This window comes from Herpailurus yagouaroundi, unplaced genomic scaffold, assembly GCF_014898765.1.
Source record: "Herpailurus yagouaroundi ecotype Mexico unplaced genomic scaffold, PumYag 190, whole genome shotgun sequence".
NCBI classification, from domain to species: domain Eukaryota; kingdom Metazoa; phylum Chordata; class Mammalia; order Carnivora; family Felidae; genus Herpailurus; species Herpailurus yagouaroundi.
Genome location: NW_024412421.1, coordinates 19,356,324 through 19,375,093, shown reverse-complemented (window position 1 = coordinate 19,375,093; position 18,770 = coordinate 19,356,324). Strand labels below are relative to the sequence as shown.

Here is an 18,770-nt window from a genome sequence, read left to right as displayed (position 1 = left end):
ACCCACTGAATCTCCTCTCGGAAAGGGAAGCCATTGTAGTCACACAGAGCCTCATACGTCTCCAAGAAGCCACCTGGGGGAGGTGCCAGAGGTGAAATGGATGAGGAAGAGGAGAGAGACAAAAGGTCAGACATGGAGGAAGATCAGATTCGAGTTGGGTGGTGGCTGTGCCTCGAGTGACTGTTCAGTTTGGGGGACGCCCAATCCAGGGGTCTGGGGCTGCAGGATGGGGGGAGGCTGAAAGTTCTGTGTGCCCTTTTCTTGGTCCTTACCACAGGGGCTGCTGGGCAAGGTGTCTTCGGAGGGGCTGCTTCTCTCCAGCCGAGCCAGCATGGAGGAGGATGTGGGCTTCCGGAATAGCTTCCTGGGGAGGGGATAAGGGAAAAGGGGGCAGGGGACTTGTAGCCCCTAGGATGGGAGGCAACCCACTTGCGTCATTCAGAGCACCCCCTGCTGCCCTCCTTTCCTGCTGGTCCCTTGTAGTTGTCTGGCCTCACCCAAGGTTCGAGCGAGGGAAGACCTTCTTGATGGCTGCAGCAATGTGCTGGGCCAGCTGTTCCAGGGCAGCTACACCAGCAAACTCCAGGACCAGTTCAGGCAGAGACTCTAGCTCAAAAGTGACCTGGGGAGGGAGGGCTGCTGGGTTGGGCATGTGTGGGGGCAGGTGGAAAAGGAGGCAAAGACCAGGCTGCAGGCTGTGGTGGGGTACCAGGTGTCTCACCTGAGGGGGTGTCTCCTGCAGTGCCATGGCCTGGACCTCCAGGTAGCTGAATGTGCAGTCCACCTGTGGAGTGCCTGAATCAGCTGGAACCAAGGCCTTAGCCCTGCCCTTCTGGGACCCCAGTCCGTGCAGTCCAGAGTTCAGAGCCCGCCCTGCTTGCTGTGGGGAGCCCAGTGCTATTGGCAGGGCAGAGCCCACAGAGCACAGACAACTCAGCGGAGGCAGCCCTCATCAAAAAAGCTGCTGGAGGGCAAGGGGTGTGGGGTGGTGGTCAGCCCCTGGCACTCACCCTCAGGGGAAGGCAGGTGTGGAGCAGGTAGGCTCTCCATCGTAGCAGTGCCTGGGGGAAGAGAGTGTCTCACCCCCTGGGCAGGGCAAGAGACTCTATTTTCCTGGGCCCCAGTGGCCCTCCCAAGCTCTGCCCCCTGCCATACCAAGACATGACCTCGCTCAGCACCCTCCCGTTCTGGTAGCCAGGTTTTCAGCAGCAGCTCAGCCTCCTTGGGCCACAGGAATCTGGTGATCTCGCCTGTGGAATGGCAGCCTGCTGGGTGACTTTGGTCCTCCTGGGAAGGTCAACTCAGGCCCATGGTCTGCACCAGGCTTCTGGCCTGGGCTCATCTATGGGCCAGTAAGGAAGGAGTAGAGTGGATGTGGGGGCACCAAACTCTTCCGAGAAGCAGAGAGAACTGTTTGCAGGTGCTCCGGGACGCTGGATGGGCTTCTGGCTTTGGAGCCAAGTACGCGGGAAGGGCCAGCGCTTACCTCGCAGCTCACAGGATATGCCGTCGGGGGTCTGGGCCATGGGGCCGGGCCGGGCCGCCGGATGGCCCAACGAGCTCCGACAAGAAACAGTAGCGGGCGGGCGCACACACAGGAAGCCTGGGGGCCCTGGCCCGCACTGTAGCCACCTGCTCCTCCTGCAGCGGAAGGTACGCGCTGCTTCCTGCCGGGCCGCCCCCAGCCCGGCTCCTCCCCGCCCCGGCCTCCGCGGGACAGGAGATGTAGGAGGGGGGCAGAGTCCCAGCTGTCCGCCCACCCAGTCGCGCAGGAGCTACTCTGGCAAGACAGACACCGGGTAGGAGTGGTGTGGCCGGGAGGGTCGTGCGTGTGGCGCGCGCCTCTTGCCATTTCTAGCCCCCTACTTCCACCCCTCACCGCAGTGCCTGTCGCGAGCACCAGGGGGCGCTGCCCGCTCGGGGATCCCTGCGGCCCACCCGCGTTGGTCCCCTCCAAAACCTAGCTGGGGAGGTGGACAAGGGGCGGGCCGGGAGGAGTGCCTATTCAGCAAGGAGCAACGAATCTCTCTCAGTAGCTCTCCCAACACCCGGGTCCTAGCCTGAAGGGACTAATCTGTTGCTCCTGACCTGGAGTATGTGACCCCGTGGGATAGCCACCAACTTTTTTTTTTTTTTTTTTTTTTTTAGCAATCTGCATGGGGGGGATAGAACTCACAACCCCGAGATCAAGAGTCACCTGCTTTACCAACTGAGCCAGCCAGGTGCCCCCGAGATCCACTAACTTTTGAAAGGCCGAAAAAATGCCAGATGGGCTCAGATACCCTTTTCTAGAGCACAGAGTCCCCAGCTTTCATCAGGTTTGGGCTGGAAGGTGGGGAGTACCTTCATGGGGAAGCCTTGGGCTAAGGCCTGAACCCCAAGTGTTTCAGGCAGGGGTGAGCAAAGGCTAGGTACATGGGAGTCCTCTCCTGTGTCTGTGTCTTCTCCCTCCTGCACGCCCTTACCTCTGCTAGAGTTTAGGGAGGGGGGAACCACTGAAGGAAAAAGTTAGTGTCTCCAGGGCTGGGAGGGGTCAGTAGGTCATGGGGTGAGGTCCTGCTAACCAGAGCATGCTGCCAGATAAAAGACCAGGGACCTAGATTCTGGAGGGTTCACAGGAAAAGAATTACTGTTTTTTTCTTCCATTACAATCCAATTAAACTCCACTTATTAGGAACAGCCCTCTGCCCTGCCCACAGCTCAGCCAGGCAGAGATGAAAGACATAATCTTGAAAGTAGATGAGGGATGCTGAGCAGGGTGCCTTGGTCTCATTCTCATTTAGCTATCCCTCCCCACTTCAGGGCTTGGAGATAAGTGGAAACATCCTCCAGTCACCTGATCATCCCGCCACCCCACCCCCACCTCCACCCCCTCACCTAACAAAATCTCATCTCTACCAAAGATTGACACAAAGTGGCAGTAGAAACTGAACAGTAGCAGCTTGGGCAAAGCCTACCCTCAAGCAAAAGGCCAATGGTGTGAAAGCACAGGGCTGACTAGGGTTGATGGGAGGATACAGCGGGAGAAGTTGCTGAGAGTTTCTGCAAACAGAGGCAAGAGATAGTCCTACTCTGCCGTCTCCCAGTTTGAAAGAAGTGTTTGGTTTAAGAACTAGGATTCCTTCTAAGACCACATAGAACCCACAAGCTACTTTTAGGGTGAGAACTCAGTAGGTCTCTTGCACTTGAAGCGTGACCAAGTGGTACAAGAATGCTGCTTCTAAAGGCCGACTGCCTGAATTTAAGTCCTGACTCCCAACTCTTTCCAGCTGTTCCACACTAAGTTACTTAACCTTTTCGGACTTCCTTTCCTGTTTCATAAGCTGGAGCTATTAACTTGCCTCAAAAGTGTTGCTATAAGGATTAAATGCTTTTTAAGTGCTCACAACAGTGCCTGGCACTCAGTGAATACCCACATCTGCCAAGTCTGCCATGGCAACCCCAGGACCCCGTAATAGAAAACCCACCTCAGTGGGACTTCTCTGTTTAGAATGGACTAGGATAAGAAATACAAGAGGGAATGTCTGCCAAAAGGGACTCTCAAGGCCAGCAACACATTGGTGGCATCTACCCCAGTCTGATGAGTGCTGTTGGGGTGGGTACAGGCTGCTGAAACCAGAATCAGCATGGAGATCAGGGCGGCAGTGACAAAACTACCACACTGCTATCAGAAACCAAGTGAACACATGGGACTCAGCTCCTAACATGTTGAGTGACTCAGTGAGAAGGGGACAAGCCCTTCAGCTTGTCTGTGTTCTAGATGGTGTGACACTCCGTGGGCGCTCAGGAAATGCTAAAGCTCACAAGGAAGCATAAGCCCCGCCTGCTCCAGCAGCACAGGATGAGGCCAGGCCAGGCTGCACCTCCCAGGTTTGCCACAAGGCTCCCTTCAGATGGTTTTAAAAGACTAGATCCTGGGGCGCCTGTGTGGTTCAGCGGGTTGAGCTTCCAACTTCGGCTCAGGTGATGATCTCGTGGTTTCATGAGTTTGAGCCCCACATCGGGCTCACTGCTCTCAGCCTGTCAGCGCAGAGCCCGCTTCAGAGCCTCTGTTCCCCTCATTCTGCTCCTCCCTTGTTTGCACTCTCCCAAAAACAAATGGTTAAAAAAACAAAAAAACCAGCTAGGTCCTGACCAAAGGCAAGAGGACTCAGGTGCTTGCTGGGCACCTTGCCGGGCAGCAGGGGAGGGTGGTACCAATCCAGGTGTGGAAAGAGAATATTTTACTCCAGTACTTGCTATTGGCTTAATAATGGGGAACAGCAGACAGGTCAGAGAACTTCTGCATCAAAAGTTCTCTGGTGAGGACTAACCATGAGAATTGGCTTCTGTACTTTGTTTATATATAAATATAATAAAAATATATTTTTAATTTTTTTTTAAATTTATTTTTGACAGACAAGTGTGCGAGCATGAGCTGGGGAGGGGCAGAGAGGGAGACACAGAATCCGAAGCAGGTTCCAGATTCCAAGGTGTCAGCACAGAGCCTGACGTGGGGCTCGAACTCATGAACTATGAGATCATGACCTGGGCCAAAGTTGGACGCTTAACCGACTGAGACACCCAGGCGCCCCTGTATTTATTTTTAAATGTTTATTTTTGAGAGAGAGCAAGCAGGGCAGGGCAGAGAGGGAGACCGAGAATCTGAAGCAGAGGCTCTGAGATGTCAGCTCAGAGCCTGACGAGGGGCTCAAAACTCATAAACTGTGAGGTCACGACCTGAGCCAAAGTTGGAAGTTTAACCAACTGAGCCACCCAGGTGTCCCGATTTATATTTTAAGTATAAGGCTGTATGTATATAATGGACTCACACAGGATACATCATGGGCTATGCAATGAGGAATCACTTTTCAGCGTCTCTTCCATCAGAATGTGACATTTCTTGCCCCCTCCCCAACCCAAACATACTTTACACTTTCAATTTGTACACAATGAGAAAAAGCTATGCTGAAAATACAGATAAAGGCCTCACTGTTCTGCAGAGATTTTGTCATAAACACCAAGAAAGTTTACAAAACTCTATGGCCACTGGAACAATTCTGGAAGGGGGTACTCTGGCCCCCACGAGGGTTGGCCCATGCATGACAGAGACCCAATATTCTGACAACTTTCGACCCAAGGAACTGACTGCAAGGCTCAGATTTTGAGGCCTCAGCTACCTGTTTTCCTGGGAGACGGGTCTATGTAGACAGTACGAGCAGCCAAAGGCCACACACATCTCAACTTGTTACTTCTCACTGAAAACCGCTAATTCGGGATTCTGGTTTAAAAGCCCTATAATTAGTGGCTGAAGATTTTACCTAAAATGGGTTTGCCAAAGCTATCTGCCCAGAAACGGCCAGCAGCATCAAGATGTTTCACTAATGCATCAACTTCCTATTCCAACTCCCTTTCCACCCTGTCTCTCCTGCAGTGCTTAACAAGCTACGCCATCTGAGTCTCTCTCCCTGCAGCCTGGTGACTAGACTACATGTGTCTCCCCCTCCTAAATTAGCCTCTCTAGAGCAAACTGGGCCCAGCTTCTGTTGTCCTGCACTTGGGCTCAAGTGAGCCCGCCCTCAGTGAGGGGAGATCCAGAGTGCAGAACTTCCCATGAGCCCCTTCTCTAACATCTGTGGTTACCCCTGCTGTAGGAACCAACTCCTAAGGTGGACCATGGGGGCTGATAGCAGTCCATCCACACTTCGCTACTCACACACACCTTTGGGGAGTTAAAACCTGTGACAGGATGCACTCGATCCAACCATTTACCAAGATCATCTCCTAAGTGCTAGGGAGGAAATGGCCATCCTGTGGTACAGAGCTTGCCTCTGAAAGGTGGCCAGGCCTGCACTGCCTGAGGCCATGAGTGTGGGCCCTCTGGGGCCCCCATCAGGCAGAGATCACACACGACGGAGTATCTGGAGCACTTGTTAATCCGTTATGATTTATTAGCTGTACAGCAGTAGGTCCTCCTCCCCAGCTTTCAACCCCATTACATATTTTATTACAGGTCTCATGTTGGCGTCCTAAAATAATGAAAAATATCACACAGTACAGCTAAGTACAAAATGCATCAACCTAGAGTTTGATAGCTAACTGATGGCTCTTTTAAAAGCAATACACAGAAGAAAAAAGTGTTTGAAATCAGCAAGACTGAGGCTCTCTAAAAAACACATTTTAAACATGTGACAGTTCATGTGCAAGAATCACTTTTTAGTTGGTTTTGTTTCACATTATTATTACTTTTTTTTTTTTTTTTTTTTTTTTTTTTCAGATCCAAAGTTTAAATTACTGACCTAGTGAAATTTTCTGGCCCAGCTTTTAAGGGCTGCTGTGACCCACTCATAATCATCCTTCTGCTTGAACAGAGGAGTTATAAAACACAAAATTCAGCTACAAACAGAGCAAAGAAAATGTGGATGGGAAATCATAACTGAAAGTTAATTGTACAAGGTTCAAATGCTGGCTCCATGGGCTGGAAATCCGATCTTCCACGTGGGTGTCCATCACTAGCGGCAGTAGTCTGGGTGCCGTTCTGCTACATGATTGTGATCCAATTCCTCGTCAACATTTACACACTACAGAGTCTGTGGTGACTTAATTTGCAAGTAATTAAAATGCTGGGTTTTCTTACACTGCACTTCTTTTCAACCTCTTAATTAATGGAAAAGATTAAAATGTAAAAAAAGTTATTTACAAGCTTGACCATACCAGAAACTCTGCCAAGAAAGAGGCAAAGCCTTCAGGACAGAAACCGATCGCAGCATGCCGTACTACTGGTGTGCAGCTGGCTCCGAGCAAAGGGAGTCAGGGAGAAGCAGAAGCAAAAACCAGTTTAAAAGTGTAAGTCCTTCCCAAGTCTGCATTTACAATTAAAAACTCTCCTGGGAAGAAGACCTAGAACTCTGGGAAACCTGGTGGCCATTCTGGAGTGGTTTACCATAGCCAAGAGAGAGGGTTCAATGTCTCTGTTTCCGTCTATGAAAACCAGTCAGGCATCAACACTGTCCTCAGCACTTCACAGTAAACCCTCAGGGACTCAGAACATTCCATGATTTGCTAACATCAAACAGCAAGTTCTAGTTAAATCACATTTTTCTAACATCATCCTTGAAGTTTTAGTTCTCAGTATGTTTGGTAAAATGGTGTAAAATGATGCTTTTCCCAAAGCCAAAAGAAGAAAGAGGGAGAAAAATTAAGATGCAGGCCGTTTAAACACAGCCCAGAGCAGTCCTGGCGATGAGCAACGCCCTGCCATCACCGGTCCATCATGCTGAGGATCATCTCAGGCGTGAGGTCTCCGTTGGGGGCGTCTGCGGCGGCTGGCTGGGCCTCCTCCTCCTCCCCTTCCACGGGCTCGGCGTCTGGCTCTTTTTTTACTTCAACTATAATGTTCTCAATTGCACCTGTATTCTGGTCTTCCACCTGGATGATGGCTGTTGCTGGCAAGAAAGAGCATGAACAAAACAAATGCTCCATTAAAGCCCCTGAGGATTGCAAGGGTCCTTTCAGACTTGACACTAAATGGATGTCAGCAATGCAGGAAAGCCTCAGTAAGAACACAGAGAAAGCCAATTAAAAAAAAAAAAAAAAAAACGCTCAATGACCTAAAATGTGGCCATTCAAAAATCCCCAATACTCTAGAAACCATCAGTGAACAAAAGGCAGACATTCATCTTTATATGCCTCCCAAATTACATATTATAAGCCTTAGATTTCCTTTATATCATAAAGTTGAGCTTTACACCAATGCAAGATAGACAAAAGATGCAGACAGCACATGACGAAGAATACCTCACACTGTGTGATGCAGGACTGTGTTAGAGGCGACCCGCCTCTAGCGAGAACATGCCATTCCTGATTCTGAAGGTCTCCCACACCCAGGGCCCTCCACCAGTTTTTTCACTCAAGTATGTGTAGGCAAAGAGGTTCCCAGGACCTATAGTTAACCAACCTCACACTCTCCTGTGACAGACATCTATACATGGGGTTCAGGAAGTACGTTAAAAACAACTTCTTAAATCTTGCATTTGTTAAGGAAAAAAACCCCACCAGCTTTCAGGTATCCAGACAATGAGTAGAATAGAGACCTGAGTCCCCCAGAGCCTGCTGTCATGGGGGCAGTGTCCAATACAGGACTGCTGCCCACTGCCACCTGTGATGTGGGGTACAGGCTAAATACCTCTTCTGTGTCCGCTCTTAAATCAGAAGGCGAGCACTTGAATCCAAAGGTTGAATCCAAAGATTGTTCTTCCTAAGAACAATCTCAGCACAGAAATTGCTTTATCCCTACATCCTTTAAAATTTAGCTCTTTTATATTCATTGCCACATCAATTTTGCCAGCTGACTCTAACTGTGATGGTCTTGTAACCCCTACCACATTAGCAGTACCTATCTTGTACAGCACGAGTACCCTTCTACTCTGGACTTCTCACAGAAGAAGAGGCCTCTAGCATCTTCCTCAGGTGTTACGCAGTAAAAACTAAACAACTGCTTCCCGAGAGTTTATTCAGGGTGTGACCTTAACTTGTTCTCATGGCTTAGTTCCTATCTTTCCCCAAAACAAGGACCCATCTGGCTCCTCCACATGCTGGGAGAGGATGCCAGCCTACTGAACTGAGACAAGTAACTTACGCTGGGTCTGTTTGGGCTGGTTGGTTCTGCCAGGGGGGCGTCCTCTCCGCTTCTTGGCAGGTGGTGGGGCTGGGGTCACAGGCTGAGGCTCTGGCTCGGGTTCAATTTCCACAGCAGGCTCCTCCTCATCCTCATTGTCATCCAGATCTGGCTCAGCATTTTCTTCTCATGAAATCAGGAATAACAGGTGGTGGGGCAAGAAGAAGTATGGTGGAAGAAAAATATGACACACACATATCACATATTGTTATGTCTAGTTACGTATTTATTTTAATAGAAATCCATGTAAAAATGCTTTTGCTAGAATTTTTGCTATCAACATTGACAGAGTAAACTGGTATTGTGGTAGAATTAATAAGCAAATCAGCTTGAAGACTACTATTCATACTTTATATGGACTGGATATTACTTTTTTCTTTTAGCTGTAGACGTCAGAATATTGAGTTTCAAATTCTTAACAGGCAGCTCCATCATATGCTAGATAGACAAAAAAAAAAGTGTTTAAGCTGAAAACATACGTTCCCTCTATTATACAAGGACAAAGCAGGACACCTAGCCTGAAACAGACCCTTGAAGATGTGCTCCTGCTTATCTCTGAGAGGAAGGTGTGTGTGTGTGTGTCAGAGAGGAAGACATAACTTTCTATTGCACTGTGACGTCCTATTACTAGGATAAGCAGCGAAGAGTTCTTTTAGGACTATTATTGATGTTTTTTTTTTTTTTTTTTTAAAGCCAAGTTTTTGGACTTAATTCCCAGCTATGTCAGATTCAATGGGTCATTCTCAACTCTCTAATTTTCTCTCTGATGCCATGATCACATAAAGGGAGACAGGACTATTGTAGAAAGAATACTGACAAGGAGCCCGATGATATGGCTTTGAATCCCACATATCTTATTAGGTGTATGTAAGGTGTCCCTTACTAGGGACAATTACCACAGTGAATCCCAGTTTCCTTGTATGATCTCTACACTTACTGCTGATTTGAGGATCAAAAGGACTGAACTAACAACACATATAATCATGCTTTATAACTTACACTCTCTAGCACAGACATAGCTCTTATTTACACCACAGATCACAGTTTTTAAATTCTCCATTATTCCATTCAGGCTTCATTACTTCATTTAATAAGAGGGGTTACCATCATTTTATAGAAAAAGTGAAAAGCCAAGTGATTTCTAAGGCACGGCTGAACTGCAGCAGGCAGAATTCACCTCTGGCCTCTGTCTGGGGCTGTCCTGCTGCCCCTCCCCGCTCACCACAGCACACAAAGCGCCTTCCCTGCCTTCCTCTCAGAAGCACAGGTTATACAGTCTTCCCCTGGGTCCAGACATTTAAATTTAGATATCAAAGACTAAATGCTTTACCTTCAGGACAAAATGCCTTATTTGTCAAATCCTAAGTGAAAATGTGGGGAATACATTGGTATGTGGCAGTGTGTCAAGAACAAGATGCTTCCCTGTTGAACTTATTCAAGCCCCCTATTGCCTAAGTTGGCATAATGCCTAGAAAACCAAACAAATTCAGTCAGAATTGGGGGAGAAAGCCACACAAAGAAGGTTAATAGGGTCAAAGGCTTATTGGCTTGGAGAGATTTTGGCAAAAAGCCTTGAAAATAGCAGTAGACTCTGCTGGTTAATCTCTGCAGGCAGAACTTCTGGGAGAGAACAAATATGACCGTGTGGCCTTGGTCAGCAAAGGGATGGAAGGCCCTGACTTTCGGGAGGGGGGGGGGTGGATACAAAGACACTGGGTACAAGGCCCAGACCCAAACTGTGCTCTACAAGCCAGCAGTGCAGAAGCCAAAGGAGGAATGGCAGAAATCTACTGGGAACCATCAGTAAAATCTTTAGCTGAAAGATGCTCTGGTGAAACATAATTAGGGAGTGAGGCTGATGGTGCACATCACCAAGAAGACTAAGAGCCAACATCTGTGGCAGAAGGAGGCTCTGTAACTAGAAGTACTTACAGACATCCTTGAGCTCAAAGTTACCCATGGATCTCTGGTGGCATTTGGAGCCTGTGACTTCCCCTGGCTTCTCCCAACAGTCCATTCATTCATTTCTTAGCCAAACAAAGGGGTCCCACAAAGATTCTCAGTAAAGAGTGGTGTGGGGTTTTTGTTTTTTCATGTTTATTTATTTGTAATTTTTTTTTTAATGTTTATTTTATTTTTGAGAGAGAGAGACTGTGGGGGAAGAGGGGAGGGGCAGAGAGAGAGAGAGGGAGACAGAATCTGAAGCAGGTTCCAGGCTCAGAGCTGTCAGCACAGAGCCCGATGCGGGGCTGGAACTCGGAAACGGTGAGATCGTGACCTAAGCCGAAGTCCGATGCCTAACCAACTAAGCCATCCAGGCGCCCCAATGTTTATTTATTTATTTTAGAGACAGAGTGTGTGTGAGCAGAGGAGGGGAAGTGAGAGAGGGAGAGAGAGAATCCCACACTGTCAGCGTAGAGCCCAATGCGGAGCTCAAACTCCCAAACTGTTATAGCATGACCTGAGCCGAAATCAAGAGTTGGACACTCAACTGACTGAGCCATCCAGGTGCCCCAAGGGTGGTATGCTTTTATAAAGATTAAAGCAAACCAACATTTTAAAGGAGGCATGTTTACTTAAAACCCAGTGATGAAGATAATGCTTAAAATAGATTTCTAGAAAAGACAGCAAAAAATAAATTACTCTTATGCTTACTGGATGAATAATCTCTCAGAAAAGTTCTAAATAGAAAAGTAAAGCCTTTATTAAAATATACAAAATACACAAAAACTAAAAAGGACCTTGTTACAGATCTAAATATAAAAAATCAGTACTTTCATAAGCAAGTTTTAGATAAAATCAATAAAGTCACTGAAGTTCTCAAACATGTTCAACCTTCAAAAATTTCAATCCCTCCCCATTATTACTGAAGCTTCTCCCCCCCAAGTTTGTTTATTTTGAGAGCGCACGCATGTGCGTGCACACTGAGTGGGGAAGGGGCAGAGAGAGAATCCCAAGCAAGCAGGCTCTGCACTGTCAGTGTGGAGCCCGATGTGGGGTATGAACCCACAAACTGTGAGATCACAACCTGAGCCAAAACCAAAAGTCAGATGATTAACTGAGCCACCCAGCTGCCCCCGCTCCCCATTACTTCTAACAAGCATGCAAAAGACAAAATGAAGAGCCTTAGAAACACATAAGGCGCCATCTATAATCTTTCCAGTCCGATGGTTTCTGGGGTAGTGTATTCCCCAAAACAAAACCCCTTTACATACATCTTTTACCATAAAAAACTTAAATCTTTAGTCACAAATGTGCTTTCTCAACTACTTGGCCAGTAGTCCAAGTATCCACATTGAAAAAGCCTACCACCATGAAAAAGTGTGTACAATCAAATGTGACTCCTATGTTACCGACACTCTTGTTCTCCCTCCCTCTTCATGACTCTAGCACCTCAAAACCATACCAAAGCACCTGGATTTCATGACTAGAAAGGCAAAAACACCCCAGAAAGCATCAACGGTAGGAAAATACGCAAAGTGTTACATTTTAAAATTCAGAGATTAAGGTAGGAAGAGAAAGGCTGACCTTCATGGATCTGATCAACACATCTCAAGGCTAGGCTGACACAGGCAGTCAAACCAGAAGTTGGTCAAGATGCTTAAGCAACCTTCTTCACGTCCATTAGATTCATTGCTCAAATCTAGACCAGCTTCCTAAATGTAAAAGTTATGAACATAGAAAAGAAACTCTGCTGGCCTTAGAATATTACTAATCTGAGTAAACTGAGTCAAGATATTAATTTTGCTTTGGCTTTAACTGAACATGTAACATATAAGACATTATCAAGCAATGGAATACCAGGAGAAAAAAAAATGGCCCCAGAAACATACTAACTGCTGCTGTAAAAATATACACATTAGGGCGGCGCCTAGGTGGCTCAGTTGGTTAAGCGTCCGCTCTCGGTTTCAACTCAGGTCATGATCTCAAGTTTCATGGGATCAAGCCCCGCATCAGGCTCTGCGCTGACAGTGTGGAGTCTGTTTGGGATTTTCTCTCTCCTCTCTCTGCCCCTCCCCAGCTCTCTTTCCCTCAAAAACAAACAAACAAAAAAAAAAACAAAAAAACAAAAACAAACAAAACAAAACAAACCCCCACAAAAAACCATACACACATTAGGAAGACTAGAGGTTACAGAAATTAAGACTGATTGGTCTATCTCTATATCCCAGCACATCCTACATAAATGTACTGGCAGCTGGGCACCAAAATCTGTGTAACTAAATCAAGAAACAAGGTACTCACCACTGTCAGAGGAGTCTTCTTTTTTAGAACGCATCTTTCTTTTTCTTCCACGTTTACTCTTCTTTGTTTCCCCTCCATTTTCCCCTTCTACGCCATCTGGACCAGCACAATTATCAGCATGTCTTGCCATGGTATTCTAACAAAAGAAATAAAACCTTCATTCATACTACTAAAAAAGTTGATATCAGAATTAGACGTTCTCTTATTTTAGCTTAATAAATAAAAATTTGGGGTAACCATATTAAGTCCAAATGTTCTAGTATGTGTTAATAAGCACATTCTGAACATATTCTCCTCATTCAGGGGAAATGGCCTCCCTCTGGAGGGGGGAGACAGAGGGGGGAAAGGAAGGGAGCGAGAGGGAGACAAAGAAAAGTCCATCAGAAGAGGAGGCTGCATCCTCTGAACAGGGGCTCAGCAGCCTGCAGACAAGAGGAACATGGGAGATCAGACCAGCTCCCTGTTCTGTGCAGAATGGCTCTAAGGGAAGATCCAGGACAGATCTATTCACAGATACTGAGTTCCCCTTCAGCAGAAGGGTTCACACATGCACAGAGAACCTCGAGGTGGGGATGAGTGGCCCTTTCCAAATGATAAGGCATCCCTGTGCTTATAACAACCTCAGTGGAAAATCAAGAACATGGTATTAAGAACCACAACAAGGGAAATAAAGTTCTGACTCTTACCCGGCGTGTAAATGTTTTCCCACACTTAGAACAGACAAAGGCTGCAGGGACAAAGTTGGGGTCATGATAACGTTTGAAGTGCATGTCAAGGAGTTGCTTCTGGCGGAAGGTCTTGTCGCAATGGCTGCAGGCATAAGGCTTCTCCCCGGTGTGGGTGCGCTTGTGCCTGATCATGTGCCCCTCCCGAAAGCAGGTGGGGGGGGGGGGGGAGGCCTCAGAGCCTGTCACAGGGCTGCTACACTAGCCACAACCTACATGCATGTGGTTGACAGGCCTTTCTCTCTGAAGGATCTAGGCTCAAAACTACCTGTCCAGGGGATAAAGTTGTCTCTACTGGGGTATAAAACTGCTTCCATCAATTCTAGTATAGATATGCTCCCCCCTCCTAGGCTGCTTGTCTTGATCTCCCCCAACCAATAGGCCCCAGGAACAGATTCTTCTCTTTTCTCAAGTCCTGGACTTAATTCCCTCAGTTCTGAGAAAGCAGCCAGTATTTGGCCTGAGGGGGAGGTAAACTGTGACCGAATAAAACATCAGGTGGGGACTGAGATGATAAAATTGATGAGTGAAACCTGTGGTGACATTCCTCATACATCAGTCTGAAAATACCATCCTTAAAAACAGCCACCATACAAGGAATATAAAAACCCTCTGATAAAACCTGACACTGACAGGGAATCAACTGCTTTCTAACTATGAAGGTCTCTACCTGTCTGCAAGCGTAATCACACTGATCACACTTAAAGCGCTTCTCGTTCTTGTGTGACTTCTGATGCTGGATGAGGGCATAGCGCTCATGAAACACAGCATCGCAGTATCGACATTTCTTGCCTTGCTCAATATAGGAATGCTGCTTTCGCAAGTGGACACCTGAAAACAAAACACAAAGCCCAGTCTAACTTGTGAAACCACAAACAACATTTTTTCTCCTTCTTTAAAATAATTACTCTGGCTGCTGTACTGAAAATGAATTAAAAGGAGAAGAGAGACAGGTGAGAGAAGATGGTGGCCTGGAAGGAGCAGGGAGAACTGATGAGAGACTCAGGAAGTGAAATCAACAGGATTTAGTGACCAAATACAGAGCAAGGAAGAAGGTAGGTGTCAGAGACGATCTCCAGGTTCCTGGCTTCGAAAATCAAGTAGGTGGTATAACCATTTGCTGAGACAAGGAACAGTGGAAAAGGGCTGCAGCCCTTTGTTTATTTTGGGGAAAGGGGGTTGGGGGGACTTTCAGACCTTCAGTTCTAGATATGTCAAATTTCAGATGCCAATGATATCCAAGTAAGGATAGGTATGGCAAGGGCTAGATAAGCGTAGCTCAAAGGAAAGATTTAGAGTATGAACTGGAGTTGTTAGGATTTGAGTTAGACCATGGGAGCTGATGAAATCACTAAGGCAAAAAGAATGAAAAAGAAGAGTTAGGGTCTTGCTTTAAGAAATCTATTAGGTAAAAAAAAAAAAAAAAATCTAATAGGTAAGGGGTGCCTGGGTGGCTCAGTTGGTTGAGCATCTGACTTTGGCTCAGGTCATGATCTCATGGTTCGTGGGTTCAAGCCCCACGTTGGGCTCTCTGCTGTCAGCGCAGAGCCTCGTTTGGATCTTCTGTCTCCCTCTCTCTTCCCCTCCTCTGCTGGTTCTCTCTCTCAAAACAAATAAATAAACTTAAAAAAAAAAATCTAACAGGTAATGCTAGTGGGAGGAAAAGAGGTTAAAACAAGGGAAGGCTGAGAAGGAATAGAGAAGACAGATAACAAGCTATAGTGCCATTGAAGCCAAGGAAGAAAGTGTTTTAAGGAGGATGGCACAGTCCACTATGAAGAACACTCTTAAGAGATCAAGAGACATGGGAAGTAGAATGCTCCCTGCATTCAGCAATGCGGTGTTCTTATTGATCTTAGGAAGAGTCACTTTACACAATACGGTATAAGTCAGATGGGATGGAAATTAAGAGCTGAGGAAGGGAATACTGTGAGGGACAGAATTCTTTATGAGGGCTGGCAGAGAAAGAGACAAGAGTCAAACCTAAACACCCAAGTAACATAAAAAAATAAAATAAATGAACCAAAGATGACTCCTAGAGATCTACTGTACAGCGTATAATTCCCATAGTTAAATTTTTTTAAAGACTGTATTTTTAAGTAATCTCTACACCTAACATGGGGCTCGAACTTAACAACCCTGAGATCAAGTTGCATACTCTACTGACTGAGCCAGCCAGATGCCCTGAATTCCCAGTATATAATACTGCTATTACATATTAAACATTTTCTAAGAAGGAAAAAAAATTTTCTAAGAAGGTAGATCTTATTTAAGTGTTCTTATCACAAAAATTAAATAAAAAACAGGAAGTTTCCGTGTACAAAAATTTCCAAATTTGGTTAAAAAAATTTTTTTTTATTGTTTATTTTTGAGACAGAGAGAGAGAAAGAGACAGAGTGTGAGTGGGGGAGGGTCAGAGAGAGAGGGAAACACAGACTCTGAAACAGGCTCCAGGCTCCGTGAGCTGTCAGCACAGAGCCTGATGTGGGGCTTGAACCCACAAACCAGTGAGATCATGACCTGAGCCAAAGTCGGTCACTTAACCGACTGAGCGACCCAGTCACCCCCAAATTATGTTTTTTTTTTTAATTATTTTTTTAATGTTTGTTTATTTCTGAGACAGAGAGAGACAGAGCATGAGTGGGGGAGCGGCAGAGAGAGAGGGAGACACAGAATCAGAAGCAGGCTCCAGGCTCTGAGCTATCAGCACAGAGCCCGACTCGGGGCTCAAATTCACAAACTGTGAGATCATGACCTGAGCCGAAGTCAGTCGCTCAACCAACTGAACCACCCAGGCGCCCCACCCCCAAATTATGTTCTAACAGGAAAAACTAGAGACTATAAAAAAAAAGTCAAACCTAGCGGGGGAAAACCTGTTCTTTTCCTTATTCAATGTTTATTTATTTATTTTGAGTGAGAGAGGATGTGAGCAGGGAAGGGGGCAAAGGAGAGAGGGAGAGAGAATCCCAAGCGGGCTTCAAAACGTGGGGCTCAATCCCATGACCACTGAGATCATGACTTGAGCCAAAATCAAGAGTCAGTAACTTAACCAATGAACCACCCAGGCACCCTAAGACTTTTTCTTTTCTTTTAATCTTCAAAAAAAATTTTTTTTAATTTACTTATTTTGAGAGAGGGAGAGAGCGAGAATCCCAAGCAGGCTCGTCAGTGCAGAGCCCAACACAGGGCTTGAACTCATAAACCGTGAGATCATGACCTGAGTCGAAACCAAGAGTTGGATACCCAACCGAATGAGCCACCCAGGCGCCCCCAATACTTTTTCTTTTTTTTTAAGACAGGAGAAATGTAAGCGTGTTTAGAGTTGAGGGGAAAGACAGGAAAGAAAGTGTGAAGATGAGGGTAAGGAGGTGGTACAGGATGGTATAAAAGCTGCAAAGAAGACAAGACAGTAGGATCAAGACTAAGGCAAAGGACAGGCCACCAACAAGAGGAGTGATGCCAACTCTCTTGCAGCAAATGAGGAACGAGAAGATGAATGCACACTGGCTTACAGATTTGATAACAGGAATTTGGGAGTTTCGATCCTTACTTTTTCAGGGCGTGAACCCATGAACTGTGAGATCCTGACCTGAGCCAAAATCAAGAGTCGGATGCTTAACCGATTGAGCCACCTAGGTGCCCTACAAAGTGATAAATTTTAATTATGGCATATTAGTGTGAAATCAGGCCTGCTTTGAAGAGGGAACACAAACTTCTTTGGAACTGGTTTTGGGAAATAACTATTATTTGACAGCTCCTAGGCAATTATGTAGGGCCTAAGGGGTATCATGCAAATATAAAACATCCAAGATATTTATTTATATCATAAAAGTGAATAATTTAAAAAAATTGAATAATCTAGGGGTGCCTGGGTAGCTCAGTCAGTGGAACTTCTGACTTCGGCTCAGATCATGATCTCACAGTTCCTGGGTTTGAGCCCCACGTTGGGCTCTGTGCTGACAGCTCAGAGCCTGAAGCCTACTTCAGATTCTGTGTCTCCCTCTCTCTCTGCCCCTCCCCAACTCATGCTGTCTCTCTCTCTCAAAAATAAACATTAAAATGTTTTTTGAATAATCCAGACAGTGGTCTAGTAGCTCACACACATTGCCATGAGATATTATTAATTTAGATTTTGGTTTCTGTACCGTAAGAATAGAAAAACTCACTCATTTATCAGAGGACAGTGCCTCTTAAATCTTTCCAACAAAGTCCTCTTAACAGCAGAGTAGGACGAACACATGACACATGGGTCTTATGTGGAGCCCAAAGTCCTCTGCTTCAAACCTGTGGTTTCATCTTAAAAATGAATGTTAGATGTTAAAAAAATTAAAAATCTTACAACTTGAAAAAATGTGCGCTAGTCTGCATTTTGCTTAATATGGTCATGTTAATACAAAAATGATTTAAGACACCAGCTAAATTATAGAACTTTACATAAAATCTTTGAGTAAAACCAATGTTGCAGAAAGATAGGGCATGTTTATGCTATGGCTCAGTATGCTCCTGATATGACCCAAGTACTTTTATGTTCCTCAGTAGAACTAGAGGCTCTTAACAGCACTCAAGAGCAGCTTGCCATTATAAACTGTGTAGTGTAGCAGCTCTGGTCAAGATACCTGTTGGAGCATCAAATTTATCACCTAGAATACTAAAATACACATGCCTTGGTAACTTCATATGGTTGTTGTGAAGATCAAATGAGTTAAAAAGTAAAACAAAGCTGGGGCACCTGGGTGGCTCAGTCAGTTAAGCGTCCGACTTCGGCTCAGGTCGTGATCTCACAGGTCCTGGGTTAGAGCCCTGTGTTAGGCTCTATGCTAACAGTTGAGAGCCTGGAGCCTGCCTTGGACTCTGTGTCTCCCTCTGTCTCTGCCCCTCCTCCCACTCACACTTGGTCTCTCTCTCTCAAAAAGAAAAGTTAAAGTAAAAGATATTTTGTAAAGTATACCATTTTACCTAAATATAAAAACATTTAGAAGAATAATATTCAAGGAGCAATACATCTACCATCAGTGCAGAGCTCGATGCGGGGCTCGAACTCCCAAACCATGAGATCACAACCTGAGCCGAAGTCAGATGCTTAACTAACTGAGCCATGCAGGAGCCCCAGCAATGGCTTTTATTAAGTGGCAGGCCATTCATAT

At 46.0% G+C, this 18,770-nt stretch overlaps 2 protein-coding genes and 1 non-coding gene across 14 annotated transcripts in view; 1 reads left to right on the top strand and 2 right to left on the bottom strand.

Moving 5' to 3' along the window:
• The window catches only part of CARMIL2 (capping protein regulator and myosin 1 linker 2), a 31,579-nt gene extending 29,940 nt beyond the window's left edge, over positions 1 to 1,639 (bottom strand). For 3 of the 10 annotated variants that reach the window (XM_040498375.1, XM_040498379.1, XM_040498378.1), the window contains exons 1-7: positions 1,487 to 1,628; positions 1,156 to 1,250; positions 1,011 to 1,061; positions 722 to 784; positions 498 to 622; positions 273 to 364; positions 3 to 73 (exon numbers count right to left, since the gene is read on the bottom strand). In XM_040498375.1, the coding sequence (XP_040354309.1) occupies positions 3 to 73; positions 273 to 364; positions 498 to 622; positions 722 to 784; positions 1,011 to 1,061; positions 1,156 to 1,250; positions 1,487 to 1,526 (537 nt within the window). In that variant the 5' untranslated portion in view covers positions 1,527 to 1,628. Of the gene's footprint in view, positions 1 to 2; positions 74 to 272; positions 365 to 497; positions 623 to 721; positions 785 to 1,010; positions 1,062 to 1,155; positions 1,251 to 1,486 lie in introns of all 10 variants that reach the window. The other 7 variants (XR_005797761.1, XM_040498383.1, XM_040498376.1 and 4 more) reach the window with 4 other exon arrangements.
• Positions 1,640 to 5,901: 4,262 nt separating this feature from the next.
• CTCF (CCCTC-binding factor) overlaps positions 5,902 to 18,770 on the bottom strand; it is a 47,566-nt gene continuing 34,697 nt past the window's right edge. For 2 of the 3 annotated variants that reach the window (XM_040498372.1, XM_040498373.1), the window contains 5 exons: positions 14,297 to 14,457; positions 13,588 to 13,770; positions 12,902 to 13,037; positions 8,618 to 8,779; positions 5,902 to 7,424 (listed from right to left, as the gene is read on the bottom strand). In XM_040498372.1, the coding sequence (XP_040354306.1) occupies positions 7,240 to 7,424; positions 8,618 to 8,779; positions 12,902 to 13,037; positions 13,588 to 13,770; positions 14,297 to 14,457 (827 nt within the window). In that variant the 3' untranslated portion in view covers positions 5,902 to 7,239. The remainder of the gene's footprint in view (positions 7,425 to 8,617; positions 8,780 to 12,901; positions 13,038 to 13,587; positions 13,771 to 14,296; positions 14,458 to 18,770) is intronic. The other variant, XM_040498374.1, reaches the window with a different exon arrangement.
• Positions 15,071 to 15,155, top strand: TRNAQ-UUG (transfer RNA glutamine (anticodon UUG)). Its single transcript has one exon. It is a non-coding gene; the product is annotated as a tRNA-Gln (tRNA).